This window comes from Eumetopias jubatus, unplaced genomic scaffold, assembly GCF_037043125.1.
Source record: "Eumetopias jubatus isolate StellerSeaLion01/CBP00866 unplaced genomic scaffold, mEumJub1_p1.0 scaffold_12, whole genome shotgun sequence".
Classification (NCBI taxonomy): domain Eukaryota; kingdom Metazoa; phylum Chordata; class Mammalia; order Carnivora; family Otariidae; genus Eumetopias; species Eumetopias jubatus.
The window spans coordinates 37,797,068-37,824,453 of NW_028274818.1; the positions used below are offsets into that span (position 1 = coordinate 37,797,068).

Genomic DNA, 27,386 nt, shown 5'->3' on the forward strand with positions numbered 1-27,386 from the left:
TCCAGTTTAGACAATACCGAACGGCACAAACATTCTAAAATGCGTAGGTTCGCTGGGCCTTTGGCCCCTTTGGGTTCCGGTCACGGGGGAGCTGCGGGGGAGCCGGGTAGGCAGGCTGCACCTAACTGCAAGGTGCACGTATCGAGTCTCCTTTTCTCAGCCACTGTGGGGCCAGATGAGGAAGGTCCTGGGGGTTCTTGGAGAAAAGTGTGCAGGAAACTCCAGAACGTGACAGTTATCTGACAAACTAGAATACTTTAAGGACCCATTGCCAGGAGAGTTGCCACATCCCAGGGCAGGAAAAAAGCCTGTCCTCTTGAAGAAAACCGGCTTCAAGCCCTTCCCAAAGGTCTCTAATCTGGAGTAGTCTGAGGACCCAGAGGCAGGGAAGGGGCATTGGCTTCTGGCCAGTGACAGCCGCATCGATGGAGTCGGTCCCCCTACTCCAACCCAGACCCTTCCCGATGCTGCCCCTCAGAGTCCAGCCCACTGCAACATCTCCAGGGAGGAACAGAGGTTTCTAGAACAGACCTGTCTCCTCGCTGCCTTAGCAGGCACCCCGCCACTGATACACAGGATGGCTGGCTCTGAGTGTGGATGTGGGCAGGGGGGCGGCCACAGCCAAGGTGGAAGTCCCAAAGGTAGGGGTGCAGCCTTGCTTTCAGCGGCAGCTGACGAAAACAGTCCTGCTGCGGCAACCAAGATGCCCTCTCCCTCCATCCCCACTGCCAGGCCTCTTCCCCGGCTCCTCCCCCATCAACCCCCGGGCCCTGGCTAGAAACCCCTGGTGCATCCCAGGGCTGCAGGCCAGGGGGCGGAAAGCTTTCAATCGCACTTCCCGTTAGGATCACATTTTGAGCATATATCCAACATATACGTGACTTTTTCAGAAGTGATGTGACATGATTATTACTGTTCTAATGTGACACACCTTTCAAAATATTAAGAAATGGAAAAAGGATGATAAAGAAATTAATACAAGAAGCAACCTAGTATCCGCCCCCCCGCCCCACATCCCAACGGATCCTCACGCGTACAACCTTCAGAGGCCACCGGATCTGGTCTCTTCCCTGCACATCACCCATCTTCCATGCGGCCGGCAGCCTGAGGGCCAAGAATCCGGGCCGTGCAGGGCCAGTCACCTGCTCTGCTTGACCCACATGTTTGCTGAGGACCTACAGTGGCCCACGGAAGGGCCTGGGGAACACGAATCCCCCCTGCCACGGGGTCCCTTCCCACTCTGAAGACCGCCCAGAGGTCATCTCTTCCACAAAGCCACTCTCCACCCCCGAGTCAAGGCTGGAGGCGGCCGGCGGCAGACCCTGAAGCCAGTGCCACCTACCTCCTGCCGGAACTCCACCGCCTCCCGCCCGTCCTCCTCCTTCGTCTTCACCAGGGACATCTTGACCCACGTGCGGAAGCCCCCGGAGAACTTCCAGCTGGAATAGGCGCTCTCACAGGCCTGCATGAAGCCCACCCTGTCTGGGCTTGGAAGGCAGAGAAGGGCGGGCCCAGTGAGGCCGACAGCAGGACGCAACCTCGGCCAGACTCAAACCCCAGCCCCTACTTGGAGCCGCTTTCTTGGCTGGCACCACCACGATGCTGCCCACTTCCTGCCTCCTTTCCAAGCTCTGATCTGGGTTTGCAGACGCAGGGAGAGTTGCCACCCACCTCGAGGCGGCCCCCCGTGGGGGAGGTCCTTCCTCCTTCCCACCTGCTCCCAGAGCACTGGCCCCGAGAACGCAGGTGCGCCCACCAGCCTCCTCCTGAGAGGCCCAGTGAGGGGGACCTCACCAGACAGGACACCCGTGGCACCTGTGCAGCCAGCAGCTCTGCGCAGGGAGGGTGGAGGGAGTGCGGGGGGGTGGGGAGCAGACAGGACGGAAGACGCCCCGGCCAAGGCTCCAAGCTCTGAAACGGAAGGACGGAGCAGGGGTGTGTGAGCGGGGGGAGGTGGCCCACAGCCTCAGGCAGGGGAACGGCCTCTCCTCCGTGGTGACTGCCACCCCACTTCCCTTCAACGGGGCCCCGGGCTCTGCACGACCTGGAGGCCGGGGTCATGCCGGCTCGGGCATGTGACGAAAATGCTCACAGTCCCAACGAGCACTCCAGGCACCAGAGAGGGGCTGGGGGGTCCCCCCTGCCCCACGCCACCCCCCCCACCCCGCTGGGCAGATGGGAACTTTCATCCCCATATTAAACGCACATGGCAAACACACACTGAGGGCTGACACTGAGGGGGAGACCTGGCCCACGACTCGGGGGGGTGCACAAGGTCCCGGCTGTGACAGGACCAAGCCTCTCAGCCCACGAGTCCAAACGTGCCCCACATCGGACCTGCTGCGCTTTGTGAAGGCAGGTCCCCGAGCCACTGATCTCCAGGTCAGTCCCCTGGGCAGTGCCCGCCCCCGCCCTGGGATGGGCCCGCCCGCTGCGGACTTGAAAGGCCACCTGTGCAGGAACTCCTGGAAAGACGAGAAGAGGAGGTAATCGATGGCACTGAAGTCCTCGCTACTCTCATTCAGGCGGAACTGGAGGAAGACCAGCTCCCGCTTCTTCACCTCGCGGGGCCCCTGCACAATCAGGGCGGATTTCTGCAGAGACACAAAGGCCACGATCAGCCCTGGAGGAGCCGCGGCTGCTGTACTCCTGACCGCACCCCCCCCCCCCCGAGACACTGTGACCGGAAAGCCCCTCGCCCCGCGGACCCCAGAGGACCACAGGCCACCCCCACTGCTGTCCATGCTCACCCCTGCTCAGCCCCATGGGGTGGCCCTCTGGGTATGAGCCGGACCAGAGCTGAGAGCAACTGTCCTCCATCCACTTTTCTCAGTGGTGGTCTGCGCTAGGGGAGTCCTCTACTGGGAAGGGATGCTAGTGGGGTGCCTGGATGGTTCAGTCCGCTGGGCATCTGACTCTTGACATTGGCTCAGGTCATGATCTCAGACCTGCCACAGGGTCCCTCAGAGTCATGAGATCGAGCATGAGTCAGGCTCCCTGACTCCGCTTGAGATTCTCTCCCTCTCCCTCTGCCTCTGCCCCTCCCCTGCTGATGCATGCTTGCTCTACTTAATAAAAAGGATGCTAGCTTACATCCATTACATGTACAAATGTTTTCTTCCAGTCTGTCATTTTTCCATCAACTTTGTTTCTAGTGTCATTTGTTACATGAAGCTTTAAATTTAATACAGTGATATCTATAAATCTTTTTCTTTATGGCTCTGGGTTTTCTTGCCAAGGAAAACCAAAATTACATCAACGGTCTATATTTTTTTTTGTTTTTTGAGAGAGTATGTGCATGAGAGCATGCACGGGGGGGAGGGGCAAAGGAAAAGGGGCAGAGACAGAGGGAAAGAGAGAATCCCAAGCAGATCCCCTACTGAGCCCAGAACCTGATGCGGGGCTTGATCTCATGACCCTGAGATCGTGACCTAAACCGAAATCAAGAGTCAGATGCTTAACCGACTGAATCACCCAGGAGCCCCTCTCCTGTATTTTATAACACTTTTTACATGTTTTTACATTCAGGCACTTCATATGCCTAGCTTTCAGTTTTGTATCTGGTGTGAAATAGGGATCTACCTCCTGCTTCCCAGGCAACGGACAGACACAGGTTTGAACCCCAGGTTTACACTGTTCTGCCATCTGTCCGGGCAGGTCCGCGGCGCTGCTCCCTACCCCAAAACCCGGCAGAGTGACCGTTGCACAGGTGCTCTTCTAAGAGGACTTTTTAAAACTAGATTGTTAAATTCCATGAAAAAAATCAACTGACACTGGATTTATAGATTAACTTGGGGGAAAAAATCTTTACATCAATAACTTTGATCAATGCTCTACAGACATTTGAAGAGGGAGCACCGTCAAGCACAGTGTTCCACCCGCTCACTCTTAATTTATGAATTGTGCTGTTCGGTTCTTATCCTTACTCCTTTGCATCTGTTTGATCTGTGGACATGAGAGAGAAAAGTACGAATTTAGTCACCCTTTAAGGCAACAGGTATTTTTTATTTCTAACAGGCTTTGCCTAAAATATACAAGTGGAACGCTGTTTTGCATATACAGATTTCTGACTGTTACATCTTAGTGGAGAGTCCTATATTTGTTTTTTATCCGTATTAACCAACCCTCTTGGAGCCCTTTGCACCGAGTATTCCAGTTCAACTGATGCGAAGCCGCCCCTCACACCTGCCTCTTATTGCATTTTCCCGAGAGATCTCTGTCCATTGTAATCTCAACCTTTCCGTGACATGTCGAGGAGTGGCAGAGAAAGCTAACCGTTCCCACCATCCACTTCCTCCTGGAGAACCAGAACCGCTTCCCCAATCCCGGATTTTGGGGGCACGGCCACCCTGCTGGGGCCTCCATTCTGGCCCCGGCCACCGTCACATGATGAAGTTCCTGGAACACGCACAGAAGTGACTCGGGCGAGTCCACATGTGCCCGTCACGGCAAGCCAGGGCCGCCCACGAGGCCCAAGAGCCTGCCCTGCGGATGGCAGAGTGGCAGACAGAAGCCATCGCTGACTGCCCCCGGCGCCCCCCCGCCCTCATGCCCGACTGGCTCCAAAGAAGCTCCAGAAGACTGGCTCCAGACTTCTCTCTGGTCTCGGCCACAGTGTCTGTTTGGGGTGTTTCTGCCCAGCAGCTCGGCCTAGTCTGTGCCCAACACACAAGCTACTTTCTGGAACTGGAATGCTCTGGGAACAAACTGAAAGGGGACAAGGGCATACCATGTGGACCCCGGGAACACGTCAGCCAGTGAGGAATGGAACGGGTCCTACAGGCTGGGACAGCGGTGGCCCTAATGCGGTAAAAGTGCACGGAACTGAGGGCACGAGGGAGCCTAGGCAACATGAGAATCGGAAGTCTGCTGAAGCAGGTCAGAGGAGGCCCCCAGTGGGCCGCTTGCACAGACTGGCCAGGATGCAAAAAGCCTGAAGCCTACCCATTTCCCAGACAGCACACTGCAAACAAAGGGGGCAGGGGCGGGAGCCGGATGACAAGCCAACCTCCAAGGCCTCAGCGGCAGGGGTGTAGGGAGCTGGGGGCTTATTTTCCGATGCCCACTCCAGGCACAGCCACTGAGGACCTCCACCAAGGCCCAATCAGCCAGGGGGCTAACAAAGCACACAGACGCCTCTAACCATGGAGCTCCCTCGGGGCCTGCAGAGGCACCACATGCCACAGGCCGCCCCCAGAGGGCCTCACTGGCGCCCCCCCAGGTGCCCCCCAGCTGCCGTGAGCTCACCACGGCCCCCCTTCCCCACGGGAGCTCTCCTGTGCTTCCCTGTCGATCTCTCCCACCCCCCGCCTCACCTCCCCCTGCTGCTTGGGTGGGGGGCCTGGCGTCCAGAGAGGCCAGACCCCTCCCAGTTGACAGCTGGACCGCAAGGAGCCACATCGCGAACCGCTGGAGAAGACTAAGCATCATCCGGAGCTGCAGGCGGTAACAGCCTTCAACGTAGTTTCTGTGCTGACAACCCTCCTTGTGTGCCCCCATTTCATGGGTGTTCATAATATTTAAATCACATGACTACTGCCTAAGTACAACCGGCACCACCAGGTCTGGGAACGAGCGCGAGGGGATCCTGGGCGGCGCCGCTCAGCCAGGGCGCCAGGGTCTGGCCCCCACGAGACCCTGCCTGCTCTTCCTTAACGTTTCTAAAAATTACGTTCCTTTTCATTTCAATTAGCATCCGTTTCCCTGTTCTGGAGAGTCCATTCTGTTTGCTCCTCTTGGTCCTCTTCTATGCCGTTGGTTCCCTGTAAATGTCTAATGGGCCTTAATTCTCCATTCCCACTTCTGAAGGTGGGGCCAGGTGATGAGCACAGGTCTGGGGTGCGGGTGCCCCCCCCCCCGCCCCGGGTGGTTCTTGCGCTCGCCCAGGCTGACGCTCCGTGGCGGTGGGCAGGCAATGCCGGCAGGCCAGGTACTTGGTGGATTTCTCTCCTGGTAAGAGATTCCTCTCCGGTACCTGTCACCCCGCTCCACCATGGAGGCCCAGTCTCAAGTTCTGCTCCGTTTCCCTCTGCTGCCCCAGCACCCAAGCAGGGAACCTCCCCCGAGCCTCTGCAGAGAATGTTCTTACCCAGAAGCAAACGCTATGCCCAGCGGCTCTGCGCACCCTGGGAGGACAGGAGCCACAGCAGGTCCTGCCAACGGGCAGTCCTGTGATGACTGTCCCATGATGACTGTCCCAACCACTGCCCCTGACCGCGGCCCTGCCCTCTGAGCCCGCCAAGGGGGAGCTGGGAGCCAGAAGGAAGGCTTTCCCCTCCCCCAAGCCTCTCCTGCGCCTGTTTCAGGGTGTGGGCTTTCTCTGGTCTGTCTGCTCAGTCCATCTGACCCAATCTGTGGTTTACACCAGTTCAAAATGTCTCGTCCACTGGTGATACCTGTTCTGGGTTTGTGGGGCTGTCATGGAAACTTTATTTTACTCTAGTTTCTGCCAGATCTTAGGAGGAAGCCTAGAATAAATGTGAACAGAACCATCCCGGCGGGACTCTCCACCTTCGACCCACCCCGAGGAGCCACGGGAGCTCTTCTCCTCCGGCCATTCCCCATCCACAGCTCACCTCCCGCCGCTCCAGGGGCCGGGGGGGAGACCCCTGCTCGTCCAGACACTCCCAGCTACTGGAACTGTGCACAGACACAAACACAGCATGATGTTGTCTCTACTGGAAAACCCGCACTCAGCCCCATGCAATCCTTTCCGAAACAAGGGCACAGGATGCAAAAGAGAAGATGTAAATAAATATAAAATTTCTTCCCTGTCTCCAAAACCCTGTGCAGATGCCACCGGGGCCCAGGGTCCTCGTTCCCAGACCGGCTTCTTTACATTGGCCTATTTATTTCAAAGTACGGATTCCCAGACGCCGCCCCCAGGAATGAATGATTCAGTTGGCCCCACGTGGCAATTCTGGTGGGCACTCAGGTAGAGGACTCACTCCACGACACCACCCTGGCCTCACCCTGCAGCCCTTTGTCCTTCCGTCAAGGACAGGATCTTATCACAGTGTCAGGAATCCCTGAGGATCATTCGGAGAATGCCGAAGCCCCCACAGCCCTTCCTGATGCAGGCCAGCCAGCCATGGCCATGACTCCAATTGGGACAGCCTCGTGGTCGCTGGGGGCCAAGGGCCTGCACAAAGGGAGCGTGAGCGGCCTCGTGGCAGGAAGAAGACCGGGGGACGCAGGGTGCAGGGCTGACACCTGCCCAGGCCTGGCGCAGGGGAACGGGAGTTACCAGGGTCTGGTTGGAGAAAGGGTCTGTGTAGTTGATCCTCTGGGTGGTGCAGTTCATGTCGCCCAGCTGGCCAGGGCTCCTCAGAGGCGGAATGACCTCATAATGGTGCTTGCAGCTGAGCAGCTGGGCCTGACCCGGGTACAGAGCAATCCCTAGGGGGCACAAACAGGAAAAAGGGCATGTCAGAAGTCACAGTCCCCGGCCACACCCCTAAAATCACATCACACACATTTTTTCACACCCACCAACAACCCAAGTTCATGACTCCCCAGGTGATGGCAGAGGAGGGAGAACAAGAGGGTTATGGGGGATGGGGAGCCACGTCGGTGGCCCTCAGAAAGCCCTACTCGAATGGAAGACACAGTCCCCTTCCCAGAAAGCCCCTCTCCTGGCCTCCCTGGCGCCTGCACCAAAACCCACCCTACTTCACAACCCTGCTCAGCACACCCTGAGGGGGCCTCCGTGACGGAGCCTGGCAGCACCAACCCCCAGCACCACCACCCACCTGCAGATTCACTGGGGGGCCGCCAGTTGTGGGACTCCCCACGGCTCACTTTGCCTCTCACACCTCCTGCTCTGATCGGGGGATCCAGGTGTGCAAGTCACACCCCGACGGTCCCTCCCTCCCCTCAGCCAGAGCACCTCATCCCAGGCTCTACTGACGATAGCTGTCCAACCTCAGCGCTAGAAACACCTGAGAGCAGTGTGTGACACCAGACACAGGCAGAGCTCAGAGACCCAGGGATCAGAAAGTAAAACCCGCAGATCAAGGGACCAACGCAGACCCACAGAGAAGAGGGACAAACACAAGACAGGGCAAAGATGGGCGAAGAAGCTGCGAGCTGCACACTTTCCAGAAGCCCAGGCAAAAGGCACCCGAGGCTCTGGCTTTGCCCTGTGGCCAGGCCATCCAGAGGGTGAGTCGGGCATCCTGTGGGCAGAGCAGGTACACACAGTAGGTGGGCACAGCCTGAGCCCCCAGAGCTCATGCCCACACTTCCAGAGCCCAGCGCCAGCCTCACGGCCTGAGGCAGACACTCCACTCTATAGCAGAGGTGACTGCCTCCCCAGGGACTGGCCTCCCGCTGGAACAGGAAAGGCAGGGAGCCCCCTCCTCAGGCAGGGCCCCAACCACCTCTGGATGGCTTTACCTCCCCTGCCACCCGTCACTCCCACGGCTCTTCCTCACTAGCTCCAGCCAGGCTAGACATACCCTCTCCAGAGAAGCCCTCTGCCTCCCTGTACTCACCTTTGCTCCCACTGATCCCCCTCCCAGAAAAACTCTCTTCTCATCTATCAGAGCCCAGCTCAAAACCTATCTCTGTGTAAAGCCCTCCTTGCCCACCCCAGTCACGCAGCGACCATGCCCAACCCTGTCCACTCCTCTGCTCGGCACGGGACATGCTCCGCTGGGGCCTGATAGCAGTTCCCTGGGTGTGTCCTCTACGCCCAGGCCGTGCCCGGGCTCCTCCGGCTGCCTGCAGCGCCCAGCACGGTGGGCGAGCGCAACAGGGGCTCCTCTGTAAGCCAGTGGCCCAGACCTCGGCCCCGATGCCCATCCGGGGCAGGCTCTCTACCTGGGGCGTCATAGCGATCCACCTCCTTGTAAGACACCGACATGACAGGGTGCTTGAGCTTCTCACGGAAGTCTGTGATGGTCTGGTAGACCAGGAAGACAGCCACTGCCATGAGCAGCAGGTAGATGAAGATGAGCAGGACCGAGAAGACGTTCTTCAGGCAGGCCTTGCTGAAGCGGATGCTGCTGGAGGCCGACTCACTGTCCAGGGCTGAACAACATCACACCAGTGAGCCGGAGCCCAGCGGCAGGTGCAGCCGGAGGTGGTTGGCAACCTCCAGGCCCGTTACCTGGTTTACCAAGGAGGCAAGGTCACCCGCACCCCCAACCCTCCCACCTCAGCCCCCTCCCCCAAATCATAACACATGGCACATGTCGACATTCACCGGGCACTTACTGCACGGGAAAGGGGGCTCCAAGCGGAAGGAGACCGTTATTCTCTTTAAGAACCTCCCATCTGGAGGACAAAGTTACAATCCAACATGGAAACCGGCCCCAACCAATTTTTCTGGCCTTCTCCCTTACCACTCTGCTCCTCCAGCACCTCCAGCTCCAGCTGTGCTAAACGACTTTCCGTCCCTCCAGCGTGCAGAGCCCCCTTCAGCCCCGGGGCCCCTCCCATCTGCCCAACCCCGTGCTTGGCCTGAAGCGCTTTTCTTCCACAGCTGACTCCTAACTCACACTTCAGGTTCTGGTTTAGAAGGGCATCTCCTCAAGGAAGCCTTCCCAGACCCATACATTGGTTGGAGGACCCCTTTGTCAGTGCTCCCAAGGCACCCCTCACGTCCCCTCTCGTCACTCTGCAACCTCACTGTCTGCGGCACGTCCTTCTGTCCTCCTTGGGTGTAAGCTCCGTGAGGGCAGGGCCAGTCTTGCTCACGCTGAACCACTAGCCCTTCACAACGTGCCTGGAAGAGAGTAGCATCCTGCATGTCTGTGGTGAGTGACTCGACGGCTGGGTAAATGTGTCCTGATGCCATCCCCACAGCACGGCTCTGCCTCTCCTGCCTGCCCTCAGACCATCCCCAGCCTTGATTATGCTCTGCTACGGACTAAATTATGTGTCCGTCCAAAAAATTCATACCCTGAAGCCCTAATCTCCAATGTGACTGCGCTTGGAAATAGGGCAACTTTTAAGGAGCTTAATTAAGGTTAAATGATGGCGTAACGGTGGGGCCCGGATCCAACAGGACTAGTGTCCTTATAAGAAAGATGAAGGGACACCAGGGACAGATACACACAGAGAAAAAGCCCCGTGGGACACAGGGAGAAGGTGGCCATGTGCGAGCCAAGGAGAAGGGCCTCGTGAGAAACCAAACTTGGCCAACACCTTGATCTTTGATTTCCAGTCTCTAGAACTGAGAAAAAAAAAATGCCTGTTGATCCAGCCACCCAGCCTGGGGTTCTTCGGTACAGCAGCCCAAGCCGACTGAGACACCCCCAGGCTGCTCTCCGCACTGCGTCTACTCCTCGGCCGAAGCCGGAGCTCCCTGAGAAAAAAGCCCTATACCCTCCACAGTGGCTGAGCCCAAAGCTGAGGAGAAATGTGAATGTAAGTCCAAAAAGGTATGTGCTTGGCTTCTGGCTTCCACCAATGACAGAGTAGCTTAGTCACACCACCCTCCTACAGATAACAATTACAAAGTTTGGACAAAATCCTTAAAAGTTATGTGAAGGCACTGGGGAGCAATCAAAAGCAGGCAGAAACGAGAAGAGTTGACCTTGGAAGGAAAGCAACTGCACCTGATCAGACTTATACATTTGCATGTCGTGCCTGAGGGCACGTCCCCATCTCTATGGGGCACAGTTCCCTATGGCAGTGGGCAGAGTGCAGGGCTGGCAGAGCAGTCAGAAAGCTAAGGGGAACCTTGAAAGGGATGGGATGGGGAGGGTGAACCCCCAAATCTGCAAATATGTTCAAATTCTTGGCTGGAGACCCCAGGGGGCCCAAGAAAAAAAAAGCAACTGGAAACGAAAAGAACTGAGTGGAGATTCCAGCTGCTGGTAGTAGAGGGAACCCAGGAGTTGGAACTTGAGTCTCATCACATAACTACCTGCTAAGACAAAAACCCTTCAGAGGATTTTAAGAGAATCCAGAACCTCCATACTGTACCAATACCATGTCTACTGTTGAATCAGAAATCACTAGACATGCGCAGAAACAGGAAAACATGACCCAAACTCAAGAAAAAGGTAGTGTGTAGAAACCAAAGCCAAGATGACCCAGATGTTGCCATCAGCAGACAGGAACTTCACAGCACTAGAAGGAATTAAAGGAAAATATATAGATAAGGAATGGACAAAGGGGGAATAGAGAAATAGACACCAGAAAAAAGAACCAGGGACACCTGGGTGGCTCAGTCATTTAAGCATCTGCCTTCAGCTCAGGTCATGATCTCGAGGTCCTGGGATCAAGCCCCACATCGGACTTCCTGCTCAGCAGGGAGCCTGTTTCTCCATCTCCCTCTGCCCCTCCCCCCCACCATGCTCTCTCTCTCTCTCAAATAAATAAATAAAAGAACGAAATAGAAATTCTAAAGCTGGAAAGTAATGAAGTGAAAAATTCCCTGCACTGTCTTAATAGCAAAAGAAGGCAGAAAAAAAGAGTTAGTGCATTTGAAGTTAAATAAACAAAAGTTAAACAATTTGAAAAAAAAAAACTGAAGGAAAAACTGAACAGAGCTTATCTAGATAACTGTGGGACAATATCCAGCAGTCTAACAACATCTAACTGAAGAGAGAAAATGGGTCACAAAGAGTATTTGAAAAAATAATGGCCCAAACTTCCCAAAACTGGAGAAAAGAAACATCAATTTGCAGATCCCAGAAGCTCAATACATGCCAAGCAGACTAAGTAAGAAACCGCTCCCAGGCAAATCACAAACTACAAACGCAAAGAGAAAAAATCTTGAAAGCAGCTAGAAAAAAAAAAAAGACAAATTACATAGAGGGTATTATATTAATGACAGGTAACTTTTGATCAGAAATAATGGAGGCCAAAAGACAATGGAGTATCTTTAGAGGGCTGGAAGAAAAAAATTCTGTCAACCATGAATTAAATCCCAGCAAAACTAACTTTCAAAAAATGAAGGTGAAATAAAGATATTTTCAAACATAAAAGCTGAGAGAATTCATCGCCAAAAGATCTGCACCACAATGCACGTTAAAGAAATTCTGAAAGCCAAAGGGAACTAACACTAGATGATAACTCTCAAACATACAGGAAGGAATAAAGATCACTGAAGTGCTAAACAGGTGGATAAATATGAAAAGCTGCTTATGTATTTTTAAAACAGAAGACTAAGGCAAAAATTATACAATATCATAAGGTTTATAAGTTGCAGGAAAGAACGGAGAAACAAAGAATACACGAGACAAACAGAAAACAGCAAAATGGTAGGACCAAATCCAACTATATCAATAATTACATTAAATGTAAACAGACTAGGGGAGGGTCCAAGATGGCAACATAGGAAGACCTTGAACTCATGTCCTCCCACAGTCACATCAATTCTACACCCAGATATAAAGCAATTCTTCCTGAAGAACCGATGGCTGATCCAACAGCTTCTGCACAACAAAACATAGAGGGACCACACAGAGAAGGGCACGAGAGCTGGGAACACAGTAACAACAGGCACACCTCCCCTGACACTGCGGACTGGAGTAGAGAGGAATAGCACTGAGGGACCCTGTGCAGTCACCTGCCCTGGGGCACAGAAAAAAAGCTGTGGTTTAAAAGGCTTAAATGACTAAAGGTGAAGGAAACCCATTCACTAACCCTAGAGCCTCTGACAAACTGTGGGGAAATTGCTAGAATTTTCTCTGGGGTCAGAGGTGCTGGGGAGCACCACCGTTTATGTTGCCCATTCACCTTGGTAGCACAGATAGGAGGAGAGGTTAGACACTCGAGCCTGCCTACTGCCTCAGTGAGCTTCAGGCCCCCAGCCCATACCAGCCCTAGCCATATTCCCAAGGTGCCCCCCTCAACCCAGGCCTACTCAAGCACCAGGTGACCCAGCATGGCACACCCCAACCCATGCCTGCTCAAGCTCAAACCCCAGCATGACACATCCCAGACCCCCATCCTACCCTCACCTGTGCCAGCTTCAGTTTTCCCTTCCAGGGTGCCCCTGCAGAGAACACCCAGGGACCCCGAGTTGGCACCCACTACAGCTCCAGTCAGCCAGCCAAAGCTACACCCAGCCAGGCACACACAGTCTATGCAGATAAGTTACTACATGAAGGTTACTCTTTCCAAACAGGGAGAGGCAGCTGTTTCACCTAATTCATGGAAACAAACACAGAAGATCACACAAAATGAGGACACATATAAACATGCTCCAAACAAAAGAACAAGACAAATCTTCAGAAAAAAAAAACTAAACAAAACAGAGATGAGCAAGCTACCTGATTAATAGTCATAAACATGCTCACGAAACTAAGAGAGGAGTGGATGAGCTCAGTGAGAAATTCAACAAAGAGAAAGAAAACATAAAAAAGAACCAACCAGAGTTGAAGAATACAGTAACTGAAATGAAAAATATAGGAGAGGACATCAACAGCAGATTACCAGATGCAGAACGGATCAGCAATCTGGAAGAAAGGATAATGGAAAGTACCCACTGAACAGCAAAAAGAAAAAAGAATTTTAAAAAATGAGGATAGGTTATCGACAGATGAATGGATAAAAAAGTGTGGTGTGTGTGTGTGTGTGTGTGTATATATATATATAGTGTGTGTGTATACATTCCATTGTGTGTTTATACTTGAATACTACTCAGCCATCAAAAAAATGAAATCTTGCCATTTGGAATGACATGGATGGAACTAGAGGGTATTGTGCTAAGAGAAATAAGTTAATCAAAGAAAGACAATTATCATATGACCTCACTCATATGTGGAATTTTTTTTTATTAAAGATTTTTATTTATTTATTTGAGAGAAAGAATGAGAGAGAGAGAGAGCACATGAGAGGGGTGAAGGTCAGAGGGAGAAGCAGACTCCCTGCCGAGCAGGGAGTCCAATGCGGGACTCGATCCCGGGACTCCAGGGTCATGACCTGAGCCGAAGGCAGTCGCTTAACCAACTGAGCCACCCAGGCGCCCCTCATATGTGGAATTTAAGAAACAAAACAGGATCACTGAGGAAGGGGGGGAAAAATAAAACAAGACGAAATCAGAGAGAGACACAAACTATAAGAGATTCTTAATCATAGGAAACAAACTGAGGTTTGCTGGGGGGATGGGGTAACAGGATGATGGACATTAAGGAGGACACGTGATGTAATGAGCACTGGGTGTTATATAGGACTGATGAATCCCTGAACTCTACCTCAGAAACTAATACATTATATAGTAATTGATTTAAATTTTTTAAAAGTGGGATACAGCTGTTATAATATTAAAAATCTTAATTTTGAATGTATGGTGATTAACATAACAATAAAAAAATTAAAAAAATTTTTTTGAAAATACTAAAAATCTTAAGTGAAAAAAAAATTGAGGATAGGTTACAGGATCTCTGGGGTAACTTCAAGTGTATTAACATTTGCATTATGGGAGTCCCAGAAGAGAGAGAAAAGGGGCAGAAAACTTATTTGAAGAAATAATAGCTGAAAAGTTCTCTAATTTGGGAAAAGAGATATCCAGAAAGCCCCAAATAAGATGAATTCAACAAAGTCCACACCAAGACATAATAATTAAAATGTCAAAGATTAAAGATAAAGAGAGAATCTTATTTTTTTTTTTTTAAGAATTTATTTGACTGGGAGACAGAACACAAGTGGGGAAGAGGGGAAGAGGGAGAAGCAGGCTCCCTGTGGGGCTTGATCCCAGGACCCTGGGATCATAACCTAAGCCACAGGCAGACACATAACTGACTAAGCCACCCAGGTGCCCCAAAGGGAGAATCTTAAAGGCAGCAAGAGAAAAGCAAAAAGTAACTAACAAGGGAAATCCCATTAGGCTATCAGCTGATTTTTCAGCAGAAACATTGAGGTGGCATGATATATTCAAAGTGCTGAAAGAAAAATCCTACTACCAAGAATACTCTACCTAGCAAGGTTATTATTCAGAATTGAAGGGGAGAGAGTTTCCTGGACAAACAAAATTTAAAGGAGTTCATCACCACTAACCTGGCCATTAAAGGGACTTCTTTAAGCAGAATAGAACATAACTAGAAGAAGATTAGGAAAGGAAAAAATTTCATAGGTGGAAGTAAACATGTAGTAAAGGTAGTAGATCAATCACCTAGAAAGCTAGTATAAAGGTTAAAAGACAAAAGTAGTAAAATCAATTATATCTAAAACATTAGTGAAGAGATTCACAAAATAGAAAGATGTAAACTATGACATCATATACATAAAAACGGGGAGTAAAAATTTAGTGCTTTTAGAATGTGTATGAACTTAAATGACCATCAACTTAATATAGATTGCTATATACTTAGGATATTATATATGAACCTCATGGTTACCACAAACTAAAAATCTGTACTAGATACACAAAAAATAAAGAGAAAGGGATCCAAACGTAACACCAAAGAAAGTCATCAATTACAAGGGAAGAGAGCAAGAGAAGAAGAACAGAGAAAAACTACAAAAACAACCAGAAAACAGTAAACACAATGGCAATAAGTACATGCCTATCAAAACTTTAGATGTAAACAGTCTAAATGCTCCAGTCAAAAGACTGAATGGATAAAGAAACCAAGACCCATCTACATGCTGGCTACAAGAGACTCACCTGAGACCTGAAAGTGAATGGATGGAAAAAACATTTACTATGCAAATGAAAGCAGAAAAAAAACAAACAAAAACAAAAACAACCACCCCCCAAAACTGGAGTAGCAATACTTTAACAGACAAAATAGACTTTAAAACAGATTATAGCAAGAGACAAAGAAGGGCATTACATAATGATAAAGTAATCCAACACGAGGATATAATAATTGTAAGTATCTCTGCCCAACACTGGAGTATCTAAATACATGAAGCAAATATTAACAGACAGAAAGAGAGAAATTGATGGTACACCCCACTTACACCAATGGATAGATCATCCAGGCAGAAAATCAATAAGGAAACAGTGTCTCTAAATGACACATTAGACCAGATAGACTTAGAGATAAACAGAACATTCCATCCAAAATCAACAGAATACACATTCTTTTCAAGCACACATAGAACATTATCCAGAAAAGATCACATTAGGTCATAAAATAAGTCTCAATAAATTTTTTTAATATTTATTTATTCATGAGAGACAGAGGGAGAGAGAGAGGGGGAAGAGAGAGAGAGAAGCAGGCTCCCAAGGAGCAGGGAGCCCAATGTAGGACTCGATCCCAGGACCCTGACATCACGACCTGAGCCGAAGGCAGACGCTCAACCATCTGAGCCACCCAGGCGCCCAAGTCTCAATAAATTTAAGAAGACTGGAATCATATCAAATATCTTTTATGACCACAACTGTATGAAACTATAGAGATTACAAGAAAAAAAAAAGACAAGAAAAAAGCAGAAACACATGTAGGCTAAACAACATGTTACTAAACAACAAATGAGTGAATGAAGAAATCAAAAAGAACATTAAAAAAAAATACCTGGAAACAAATGAAAATGGAAACACAACAGTTCAAAATCTTTGGGATGCAGCAAAGGCAGTTTTAAGAGAGAAGTTTATAGCAATACAGGTCTACCTCAACAAACAAGAAAAATCTCAATCTAACCCTACACCTAAAGAAACTAGAAAAAGAGGAACAAGCAAAGCCCAAAGTTAGTACAAGAAAGGAAATAATAAAGATCAAGTAGATATAAATGAACCAAGAGCTGGTTCTTTAAAGGATAAACAAAATTGATAAAACTATAGCCAGACTCATCAAGAAAAAGAGCGAGAACTCAAAGAATCAGAAATTAAAGAGAAATTAAAACTGATAACACAGAAATAAAAAGGATTATAAAAGACTACTACAAAAATTATACACCAACAAATTGGACGACCTAGAAGAAATAAATTCCTAGAAATATACAATCTTCCAAGACTGAATCAGGAAGAAATAAAAAATCTAAACAGATTTCTGTTCAGATTGCCCCAACACCAAAACCAAAGACACTACCAAAAAAAGAAAATGACAGGCCAATATTCCTGATGAATATAGATAGAAAAATACTCAACAAAATATTAGCAAACCAAATTCAACAATACATTAAAAGGTCATTGACCAAGATCAAGCGGGATTTATTCCAGAGGGATTTATGCAAGAATGGTTCAATATCTGCAAATAAATCAATGTGATACACCACATTAACAAAATGAAGGATAAAAACCATATGATCATCCCAATAGACACAGCAAAAGCATTTGACAAAATTCAACATCCATTCATGATTAAAAAAACTCTCAAAGGGTTAGAGGGAACATATCTCAACATAATAAAGACTATATATGACAAACCCACAACTAACATCATACTCAACAGTGAAAAACTGAAAGCTTTTCCTCTAAGATCAGGAACAAGACAAGATGTCCATTCTTGCCATTTTTATTCAACACAGAACTAGAAGTCCTAGCGGCAGCAATCAGACAAGAAAAAAAAAGCATTCAAATTAGAAAGAAGAAGTGAAACTGTCACTTTTTGCAGATAACATGATACTATATATGGAAACCCTAAAGACTCCACTAAAAACCATTAGAAATAATAAACGAATTCAGTAAAATTGCAGGATACAAAGTTAATACACAGAAATCTGTTGCAGTTCTGTACACTAATAACAAAGTAGCAGAAAGTGAAATTAAGAAAACAATCCCATTTATGATTGTACCAAAAAGAATAAAATACCCAGGAATAAATTTAACCAAGGAAGTGAAAGACTTGTACTCTGAAAACTGTAAGACACTGTTGAAAGAAATTGAAGATAACACCAAAAAATGAAAAGATAACCACACTCATGGACTGGATGAATTAATATTGTTAAGATGTCCATACTACCCAAAGCAATCTACAGATCCAATGCAATCCCTTTCAAAATACCAATAGTATTTTTACAGAACTGGAACAAATACTACTAAAATCTGTATGGAACCAAAAAAGACTGAATAGACAAAGCAATCTTGAGAAAGAACAAAGCTGGAGGTATCACAATCCCATATTTCAAGCTATACTGTAAAACTACAGTAATCAAAACAGTATGGTACTGGCACAAAACAGACACAAAGGTCCACAGAACAGAGTAGGTAGCCCAGAAATGAACCCATGTTTACATATGGTCAATTAATCTATAACAAAGGAGGGAAGAATATACAATGGGGAAAAGACAGTCTCTTCAATAAATGGTGTTGAGAAAACCAGACAGCTACGTGCAAAAAAATAAAACTGAACCACTTTCTTACACCATACAACTTACACATACACAAAAGTACACTCAAAATGGTATTGAGACCAGAAACTATAAAACTCCTAAAGGAAAACATAGTCATTAATCTCTTGGACACTGGTCTTAGCAACATTTTTCTGGATCTATCTCTTTATGCAAGGGAAACAAGCAAAAACAAACTATTGGGACTACATCAAACTAAAAAGCTGTTGCACAGCAAAGGAAACCATCAACAAAATGAAAAGGCAACTTACTAAATAATATATCATTTGCAAATGATATATCCAACAAAGGGTTAATATCCAAAATACATCAAGAACGCATTCAACTCATGTATCACCCTCCAAAAATATCAGATTAAAAAAATGGCAGAGGATCTGAAAGACAATTCTCCAAAGAAAACATCCAGATGGCCAACAGACACATGAAATGATGCTCAACATCACTAATCGTCAGGGAAATGCAAATCAAAACCACAATGAGATATCCCCTCACACCAGTCAGAATGGCTAGTACCAAAAACACAAGAAATAAGTGTAGGCAAGGATGTGGAGAAAAAGGAACCCTCATGTAGTGCTGATGGGAAAGTAAGTGGATACAGTCACCATGGAAAACAGTATGGAGGTTCCTCAAAAAATGAAAAATAGAACTACCATTCCACTACTGGGTATTCACTCAAAGAAAACAAAAACACTAATTCAAAAAGATATATGCACTCCTATGTCTATTGCAGCACTATTTACAATAGCTAAGATGTGAAAACAACCCAAGTGTCCAGCAATAGATGAATGGATAAAGAAGATGTGGAATATTACTCAGCCATAAAAAAAAGAATGAAATCTTGCCATTCACAACAACATGGATGGATCCAGGGAATATTCTGCTAAGTGAAATTAAGTCAGACAGAAAAAGACAAACACTATATGATTTCACTTATAAGCAGAATCTAAAAAACAAAACCAACAGAAATAGACTCATAAATACAGAGAACAAGTTGGAGGTTGCCAGAGGGGAGAAGAGGGGGGGTGATAGGCAAAATAGAACTAAAAAGGACAAAAGAGAACAAAAAAGGAACTAAGAGATTCAAACTTCAGGCCTTCCTAGCAGTGACAACCTCCCCACAAGAACATGCCCATTGCAAGGACCTCCTGTATCCCTCCCTGGAAGAGAAGAGGAAGCATAAGCAGCAGCGCCTGGTGCAGAGCTGTAATTCCTACTTCATGGACGTGAAATGCCCAGGGTGCTATAAAATCACCACCGTCTGTAGCCATGCACAAACACAGCAGTTTTGTGTGTTGGCTGTCTTTTGCCAACCTATAAGGAAGAAAAGCAAAGCTTCCAGAAGGATGCTCCTTCAGAAAGCAGCAGCACTAAAAGCAACCTGAATCAAAATGAGTGGAAAACCATAAACACATTTTAAATTTAAAAAAAAAGGGGGGGGTGTGCCTGGGTGGCTCAGTTGTTGAGCGTCTGGCTTCGGCTCGGGCCATGGTCTCGGGGTCCTGGGATCAAGCCCCACGTGAGGCTCCCTGCTTAGTGGGGAGTCTGCTTCTCCCTCTCCCACTCCCCCTGCTCATGTTCCCTCTCTCACTGTGTCTCTGTCAAATAAATAAATAGATCTTAAAGAAAAACAAAACAAAAAAAACTTCCAGTTATAAAATAAGTTCTGGGGATGAAAAGTACAGCATAGAGAATACAGTCAATAATTTTGTAGTAACTTTGTATGGGGACGGATGGCAATTTATTGTGGTGAGCACCAAGTAATATGTACAATTGTTGAATCACCATGTTGTACACCTGGAACTAATATGTTAGTCTATTACTGTTGTCTATACTTCAACTATAAAGTTCAACTATACGTCAACTTAAAAAATGTAAATGGACCAAACATTCCAATTAAAAGGCAGAGACTGTCAGCCTGGATTAAAAATAGGATGTAATGATATGCTCCCTATAAAAAATGAACTTTAAATCCAAAGAGATAAGAATATTTGCTCATAATTATTACATTTTCTTCTATTTAAAAGCACAAAAGCATGATCAGCATAGAACTATCAACGGTCTTAGGTTAGAGAAAATTCATTCATTCATTCTGTACTTCTATAAACATGCATCGAACACCAACTCTGTGTGCAAGACGCTGTGCTAGGTGCTTTAGGGAGATACCAAGAGAGGAGGGCTGATGGTCTGTGCTAAAAGTACCACAGAACTCAGGAGGACACGAGGATGTAAACTGTGATATTTCCTTTGCTTGGGGGGAAGTATGGGTGTGGGGAGAAGGGCAGAGATCAGCAAAGGCTCTGTGGAGGTCACACAGCCCTATGCCCAAAGCACCAGGAGGATTCTGATGAAGAAATAATTTGATGTTCATTATTCATTTATTTTCTGAATTGAAAGTCCAGATATGCAGCCAAGTGGTTAAGAGCATGAGCTCTAGCATCAGAGATTTGGGCTCCAGCTCTGCTAGATGACTCCGAGACCCAGGACAAGTTAGTCAGTGCTCCTAAGCCTCACTTTTTTCATGTGAAAAGGAAATAATCATTTCAATTTTATAGCACGTCTAAAAGAAATGAGAGAATGTTGCAAAATGCATTACAGAGTGCCCACTTAATGCATTAATGTTACTAGAGAAATGGAATGTACCCTCTACCCCTCAAAAAACAAAGCCTTCACTGATGTAGACAGCAAAAATGAAGACCACGGCACTATCATCTCTTAATCATGATAAATTAGAAAAAAAAAATGCCAAAAACAAAACGGAAGAGAGGCAGGGTACAGTATCTTTCACACAGTAGGCACGTAATGTTTCCATGCCTGTTAGATGACTGAATCACCCAAATATTAGAGGAACGAAGTCTTGCAGTGCTAACTAGCTACCTTTCATCTGTAGAAGACCAGTGCATCCCAGGCATGTGGAACTCTAAAGCAACTGGTGTGCCTTGCTATTCGTGGCCAAATGTTTAGAAAGTTTTTACATTACACCGAAGTGCAAGTTCCCAGAAGTGTCTACAAGGTTCCTTCAGGCAGTAAAGAAGAGGGCACTGAGGCAATGGACGTTGACAGCCACAAAGAGAAGTGAGGAACCAGGAAGCCCGAAGGAAGCCCCTGGGGCAGCTGAGTGACAGCCACCGTGGCAGGTGGCAGCTCTAGTTCTCCAAGAGGAATTAAAGCAAGTCTCTTTCACCTTTTGTCTCTGATTCAACTTTTACTGCTTCTTGTTACCAGGGACAGTGTTGATTTCTGCTCCCTGGTGGCTCTGCTACCTGCCCGCTCTCCGTGTTTCTCTAGAGACACTTACTGTGTCTCTCTCTGTCAAATAAATAATATTTATTATTCTCCACTTACCAGCCAAGTCCCCCTCCCAGCGAGTATCCGGTACAGGGGGCCCTTGTCACACACATCACAGGACCCTGCTGTCCTTCATACCCAGCCTGTAGGTGGCTCCCCTTAGCTCAGGCGTTGATCCCTCATCAGTCCCGTGTAGCTAGGCTGCAGGGTCACAGGACCCAAAGGGCAGCAGTCTGTGTACACATGGACCTACCCACAGCTCTTCTGCCAGGAAGGCACTCCTCCCACCTCCCGTGGCCCGTGTGGGACCACGGGTTCACTTCAAGACTTTTTTTTTTTTAGATTTTATTTATTTGACAGAGAGAGAGAGAGCGCACAAGCAGGCAGAGAGGAAGGCAGAGAAAGAGGGAGAAGCAGACTCTCCGCTGAGCAGGGAGCCCGATGTGGGACTCGATCCCAGGACCCTGAGATCATGACCTGAGCCGAAGGCAGCTGCTTAACCAACTGAGCCACCCAGGCGCCCCAAGACTTTTTTTTCTTTTTAAGTAACCTCCACACCCGACATGGGGCTTGAACTCACGACCCCAAGATCAAGAGTCGCATGCTCTACTGACTGATGCAACCAGGTGCCCCCCACATGTTCACTTCAAAACATGGCAGGTCAAAGAACATTCCCTGTCACGAGCTGCTCCTAACTGGCAACAAGGACCAGTTTTCAATATCCAAACAAGGTCTGAAAAAAATCCCAAGACAAAACTGAAGGAACTCTGATGTGGCTGACTTGGTGTATAACATCTGACTAGAATTTTTAAGAGTTGGCAGGGACCTAAAGGGCCATCAGGTCCAAACCCACTCTTTGTGCAGTGATCCAGGTCCCAGAGTCTAAGCACAGAACGAGAGCCCCGAGGTCCTGACTCCTAATCAATGTTCTTTCCCTCCACAGCAGTGAACACTAGTACTTAGTTCCAGTCACTAACAAGGACAAAAGAAGATCTGATTGAAAAAATACAACTTCATGACAAGTAGAAGCTCGGGACATTTTCAGGTCAACTATTTCATCCTGGCTAAACCATGCAATGAAGAGGAATAATAATGGGCATTCGTGGGCAGGTATTCACTCTATCAGAAGCCACGTAAACATGATTTGAAATGTTCCGCTTTCATGATACCTTTGGTTAGGGAAAGAGATGAATCTCCCCCTACATCTTCTTGAAAATTCTTTAAAAAAAAAACGAACTTAAGGCACTAAAAGGTCACATGACAATTTCTATCACCTGGATTTCTTTGGCAGAGCTACTGAGACAAATTACTCTCGTGGGAACACTGTCCAAGAGTCTCTTCTGTTTCACTCAAGCCAAGGTGAGCTTCTCGGTAGAGATACCAAGATACCTTTGCCTTTTCTTGATCCACAAATCAGCATGTAAGCTAAACAAAAACTGTAAAACTATTTATCATCCACACATGCTGTGGCACTCCAATTCTGAAACAAGACACCATTCCATCTTACCATTAAAAAAATAAAAAAAGGTGGACATTTGACAAAATGTCCTATGTACTCTTGCAGTCAGAAAAACCAAACACTGGCTTTTCTGGGGCAAGCTGAATGTGTTTTAAAAGTATACATCCAGGACACCTGGGTGGCTCAGTCGTTAAGCAACCGCCTTTGGCTTAGGTCATGATCCCAGGGTCCTGGGATCGAGCCCCACATCGGGCTCACTGCTCGGCAGAGAGCCTGCTTCTCCCTCTCCCACCCTCCCTTGCCTGTGTTCCCTCTCTTGCTGTGTCTCTCTGTCAAATAAATAAAATCTTTAAAAAAAAAAAGTATACATCCTTTATATGAATGCAAACCCATGACAGTAGACAGTCAAAAATAATGCACAAGATTTTCTTGGGAAAGGAAATCTATGAGTTCTACAAAATCCAGGACAGCACTGCTTCCAAAACCCAGAATTGCCCCAGAATGTAAGGGGATGTGTGACGAGTCATTCAACTTCTGAAAACAGTGTGGGACCTTTATTCCCAGGTAGGGGGAACTGGTTGTCCACTGCAACCCTGCAAAACTCTACCTTGCAAACAGCCCAGGGCCAAAATGCATTCTGAATGCAAAGAAGGAATGAACTTTTTTTTTTTCCTTTTTAGTGATGTGGTGGGTTTGTTTTTGTGGGGTTTTTGACATATGATTTACATACCATAAAATTTACCACTTTAAAATGAATATATGTTTAGTATATTCACGAGGTGTGCAACCATCACCATTATGTAATTAGCAGAATGTTTTCATTAACCAAAAAGAAACTCCATACCCATCAGGAGTCACTCCTCCATTCCTCCTAGTCCCTGGCAACCAATAACCTGCTTCCTGTCTCTACGGATTTCCTATTCTGGACAGGTCACATAACTGAAATCACTCAGCCTGTGACCTTTCATTTTGACTTTTCTCTCACCTAACATGTATCTTCAAAATTTATCCATGATGTAGCATGTATCGGTTTTTCATTCCCTTTTATTGCCAAATAATACTCCATTGTGTGAATATACCATTTTATTTATCCATTCATCACCTGATGGACCTTTGGGTTGCTTCCACTTTTTGGCTATTACGAATAGTGCTGCTATGAACATTCATGTTCGAGTTTTTGTGTGGACATGAGTTTTCACTTCCCTTGGATATATACCTGGAAGTAGAATTGCTGGGTCCCATGGTAACTCTATATTTAAACTTTTAGGAACTGCCAGACTGTTTTCCCCAGTAGCACATGTCGTGGCGCTCCAATTCTCAAACAAGACACCATCACATCTTACCACTAAAAAAATTTTACCATTTACATTTCCACCAACAATCTATCGGGGGGGGTCCTAATTTCTCTACATCCTCACCCAAACTTGCCCATCTGATTGATTACTGCCATCCTTATAGGAGTGAAGGCTACACAATGATACACATCTCCCTGTGGTTTAGATTTGCATATCCCTGATGACAAATGACGGTGAGCATCTTTTCATGTGCTTATCAGTCATCTGTGTTGGAGAAACATTCAGATTTTCTGCCCATTTTTTACTTGTGTTGTCCTTTTATTATTGGATTATAAAAGTTCTTTATATATTCTAAATACAGATCCCTTATCAGTCATATGATTTGAAAATTTCTCTCATCCTGTGGGCTTTCTTTTCACTTTCTTGGTACTGTCTTCTAATGCACAAAAGTTTTTCATTTTGAGGAGATCCAATGTATTTTGTCCTTTGGTTGCTGATCTTTGTCAATTCTATTAATATACAGTTGTTTCCATGGAGAACTGACTGTAATGACTAACTAGCCAAGTGCCTTCCTCAATTTTATTTCAACTGTGATATAATAAACTGCTTATTCAGTTAGCATATCTGGTCTCATTTCTCCCTTTGAAGAGAATAAGTGGTTGTGATTCCTTTGACGGAGAGCAAACAGACTAAAGCTCTCAGATTAAGGACTGGAATGATTTCTCTCAGAGGGTAAAATGGGCAGTATAATCCTTAACGTCTGGGTGCTTAGCTTGACCCTGTGCTGCCCAGTGTCAGCAGGCCCAGCATCCTAGTACCAGCCACCTGTGCTGCGGCTCCCAGCTCCAGGCCCTCCATGGGGCTCCGGCTCTACCTCCTCTTCTGGCCCCCAAATGTGGCCATTCCTCGAGGCTCAGCCTTCAGAGCTGCCTCTACACGTGGTCCCAGGCCTTCTTCAAGGCTCCCACCTGCACTACGCCAGTCGTCAGCTCTCTCAGCCCCTGGGCCCTGTCAGCCCAGACACATCGCATCCACTGAAGCTTCATGTGTCTGCAGCACTGGAGCACCTTCTCTTCGGGCTGCTCACCCCTCCGGACTGTATGTCTGTATGTCTACGTTCTCCCACGCACCCCGCTTCAAGCCCGAGTCTTCCTCCTCCTGCTCCCTGACAGCAAAGCAGCCTACCACGCCGCCTGACCCAGCCCAGTAGCACCACCACTTACCCCTCTTACCGCTCTGCTCCGATCCCATTAAATACTCCCTGCTCCCTAAAGGCTAAACCCTGCCACTCAAAGCCCTCCTTAATCTGACCCAATCTGTCCTTCCACCTCATCCGCTTCTACTTCTCTTGCCAACTCTCTGCTCCGACCACACGGTGCTACCCAGTTTCCGACATGTCCTGTTTTTATCCCGAACTCTCCATGGTTGCGCATGCCATCCCACCTCCCTGGCCAGTCCCTTCTTTTCCATCTGATGATGACAGTAGCCACCATTTACTGGCCTGTGTAGGAAAGCACCCTTCCTCCGGTTAATCTCACTTCCTTCACTAACCAGCCCCCTTTCGTCCATTTCTGAAGCACCTGTCTCTACCATTTCCTTGACCCTCAATCATTCATCCCAATTGCTCAGATGATATACATTCCTGTTCCAAATCCCCACGTCCCCCTCCTAAAGTATAAATACAAATAATGAGCACCCACAGCAGGCCAGGTGCTCAGCTAAGCATCAAAGTTACAATGAAGGGGGGAAAAGACAAAGTCCTGGGAGTGCCTCACAGAACTCAGGGGTAGGCCCAAGAGGTTGGTAATGACTAATTAGAGAATTATATTCAAGGGGCACCTGGGTGGCTCAGTTGTTTAAGCATCTGACTCTTGATTTTGGCTCAGTTTGTGATCTGAGGGTGGTAATATCAGGCCCTGCATCGGGCTCTGCGCTCAGCAAAGAGTCTGCTTGAGGATTCTCTCTCCCCTTCTCCCTCTGCCTTCAGGGGGGAAAAAAAAAGGAAAGAACCGGGGCACCTGGGTGGCTCAGTTGGTTAAGCGTCTGCCTTCAGCTCAGGTCATGATCCCAGGGTCCTGGGATCAAGCCCCGCATCGGGCTTCCTGCTCGGCGGGGAGCCTGCTCCTCCCTCCCCCACTCCCCCTGCTTGTGTCCCCTCTCACTGTGTCTCTATCTGTCAAATAAATAAATAAAAGCTTTAAGAAAAGAAAAGAATTATATTCAGTAAGTGTGCCCTTTCAACTGTGCTAAATTCTACAAAGGAAAAGTACTGAGGGCTAGGAAAACACCTAACAGGGAGAAAAGGCCTTCATTAGGTTGTTCAGGGCAGGCTCTATAGGAGGAGAGGTAAGTTCTTCTCTGGGTAAACTGCCTTCTCTCTCTACATGTCCTGAGCTCCTGAAAGCCTGCCTCATTTGCCCTCTTTGTGGTTTTAGCACATGGTGTAACACGTGAAGGAGTCCAGAAGTGACGCTGGTGGAAGAAGGGGAGGACTTGGGAGCAGGAAAGCATCTGATCTAGAAACTGAGCCAGAGTCAGAACACCCCAGGTGGCAGCCCTGGGTTCAAATCCCAGCCCTGCTACTAATAAGCTCTGAGCACATTACTTAACCTCTCTGTGCCTCTGGACTAACCATCTCCCTCATGGAGTGGCCACGATGACATGTGTAAGTATATATGCAAAGCCCTATGCAGGCCTAGTACGTGAAAGCACCCAATAAATAAATGGCAGCCTCTGTCGTCATTACCATTTGTACTATTGTTAGAGGACTCGAAGGCAGGAAATGAGCTCTGAGAGTTGTCTATCAGGTCATCAAGTTCGGGCCAACTCACTACTGAGACTTCTGAGTCTGGATCTTCTATGGTCTACAAAGGAGATGCACCCAGAAGGGTCCCCCGAAAGCAGGGGAGGCTCTTGCCAGGCCACGGAACTACCCAAAATTTGCTCTGCCTGAGGTCTGACTTCCTGCTCGGACTGACCTCACGCTTTGAGGCCCCAAGAATCTGAGGCAAAAGAGAAACGAAGGCCAAAGGTCATCACAGCCACTTCCTAGTTTGCCTGGCACTTCAATGAGGACACACAAAAGAATGCTTCATCTTTCCAAGTCTGGCCTCTCTCTTCTTCGTCCGGCCATCTCCATCCATCCTCTT

At 47.7% G+C, this 27,386-nt stretch overlaps 1 protein-coding gene across 8 annotated transcripts in view; it reads right to left on the minus strand.

Moving 5' to 3' along the window:
• Positions 1 to 27,386, minus strand: part of PACC1 (proton activated chloride channel 1) — a 37,410-nt gene that overhangs the window by 3,507 nt on the left and 6,517 nt on the right. For 5 of the 8 annotated variants that reach the window (XM_028125799.2, XM_088016959.1, XM_088016956.1 and 2 more), the window contains 4 exons: positions 8,824 to 9,033; positions 7,247 to 7,398; positions 2,452 to 2,594; positions 1,343 to 1,487 (listed from right to left, as the gene is read on the minus strand). In XM_028125799.2, coding sequence (XP_027981600.1) covers positions 1,343 to 1,487; positions 2,452 to 2,594; positions 7,247 to 7,398; positions 8,824 to 9,033 — 650 coding nt within the window. Of the gene's footprint in view, positions 1 to 1,342; positions 1,488 to 2,451; positions 2,595 to 7,246; positions 7,399 to 8,823; positions 9,034 to 9,219; positions 9,731 to 27,386 lie in introns of all 8 variants that reach the window. The other 3 variants (XM_088016955.1, XM_088016954.1, XM_088016958.1) reach the window with 3 other exon arrangements.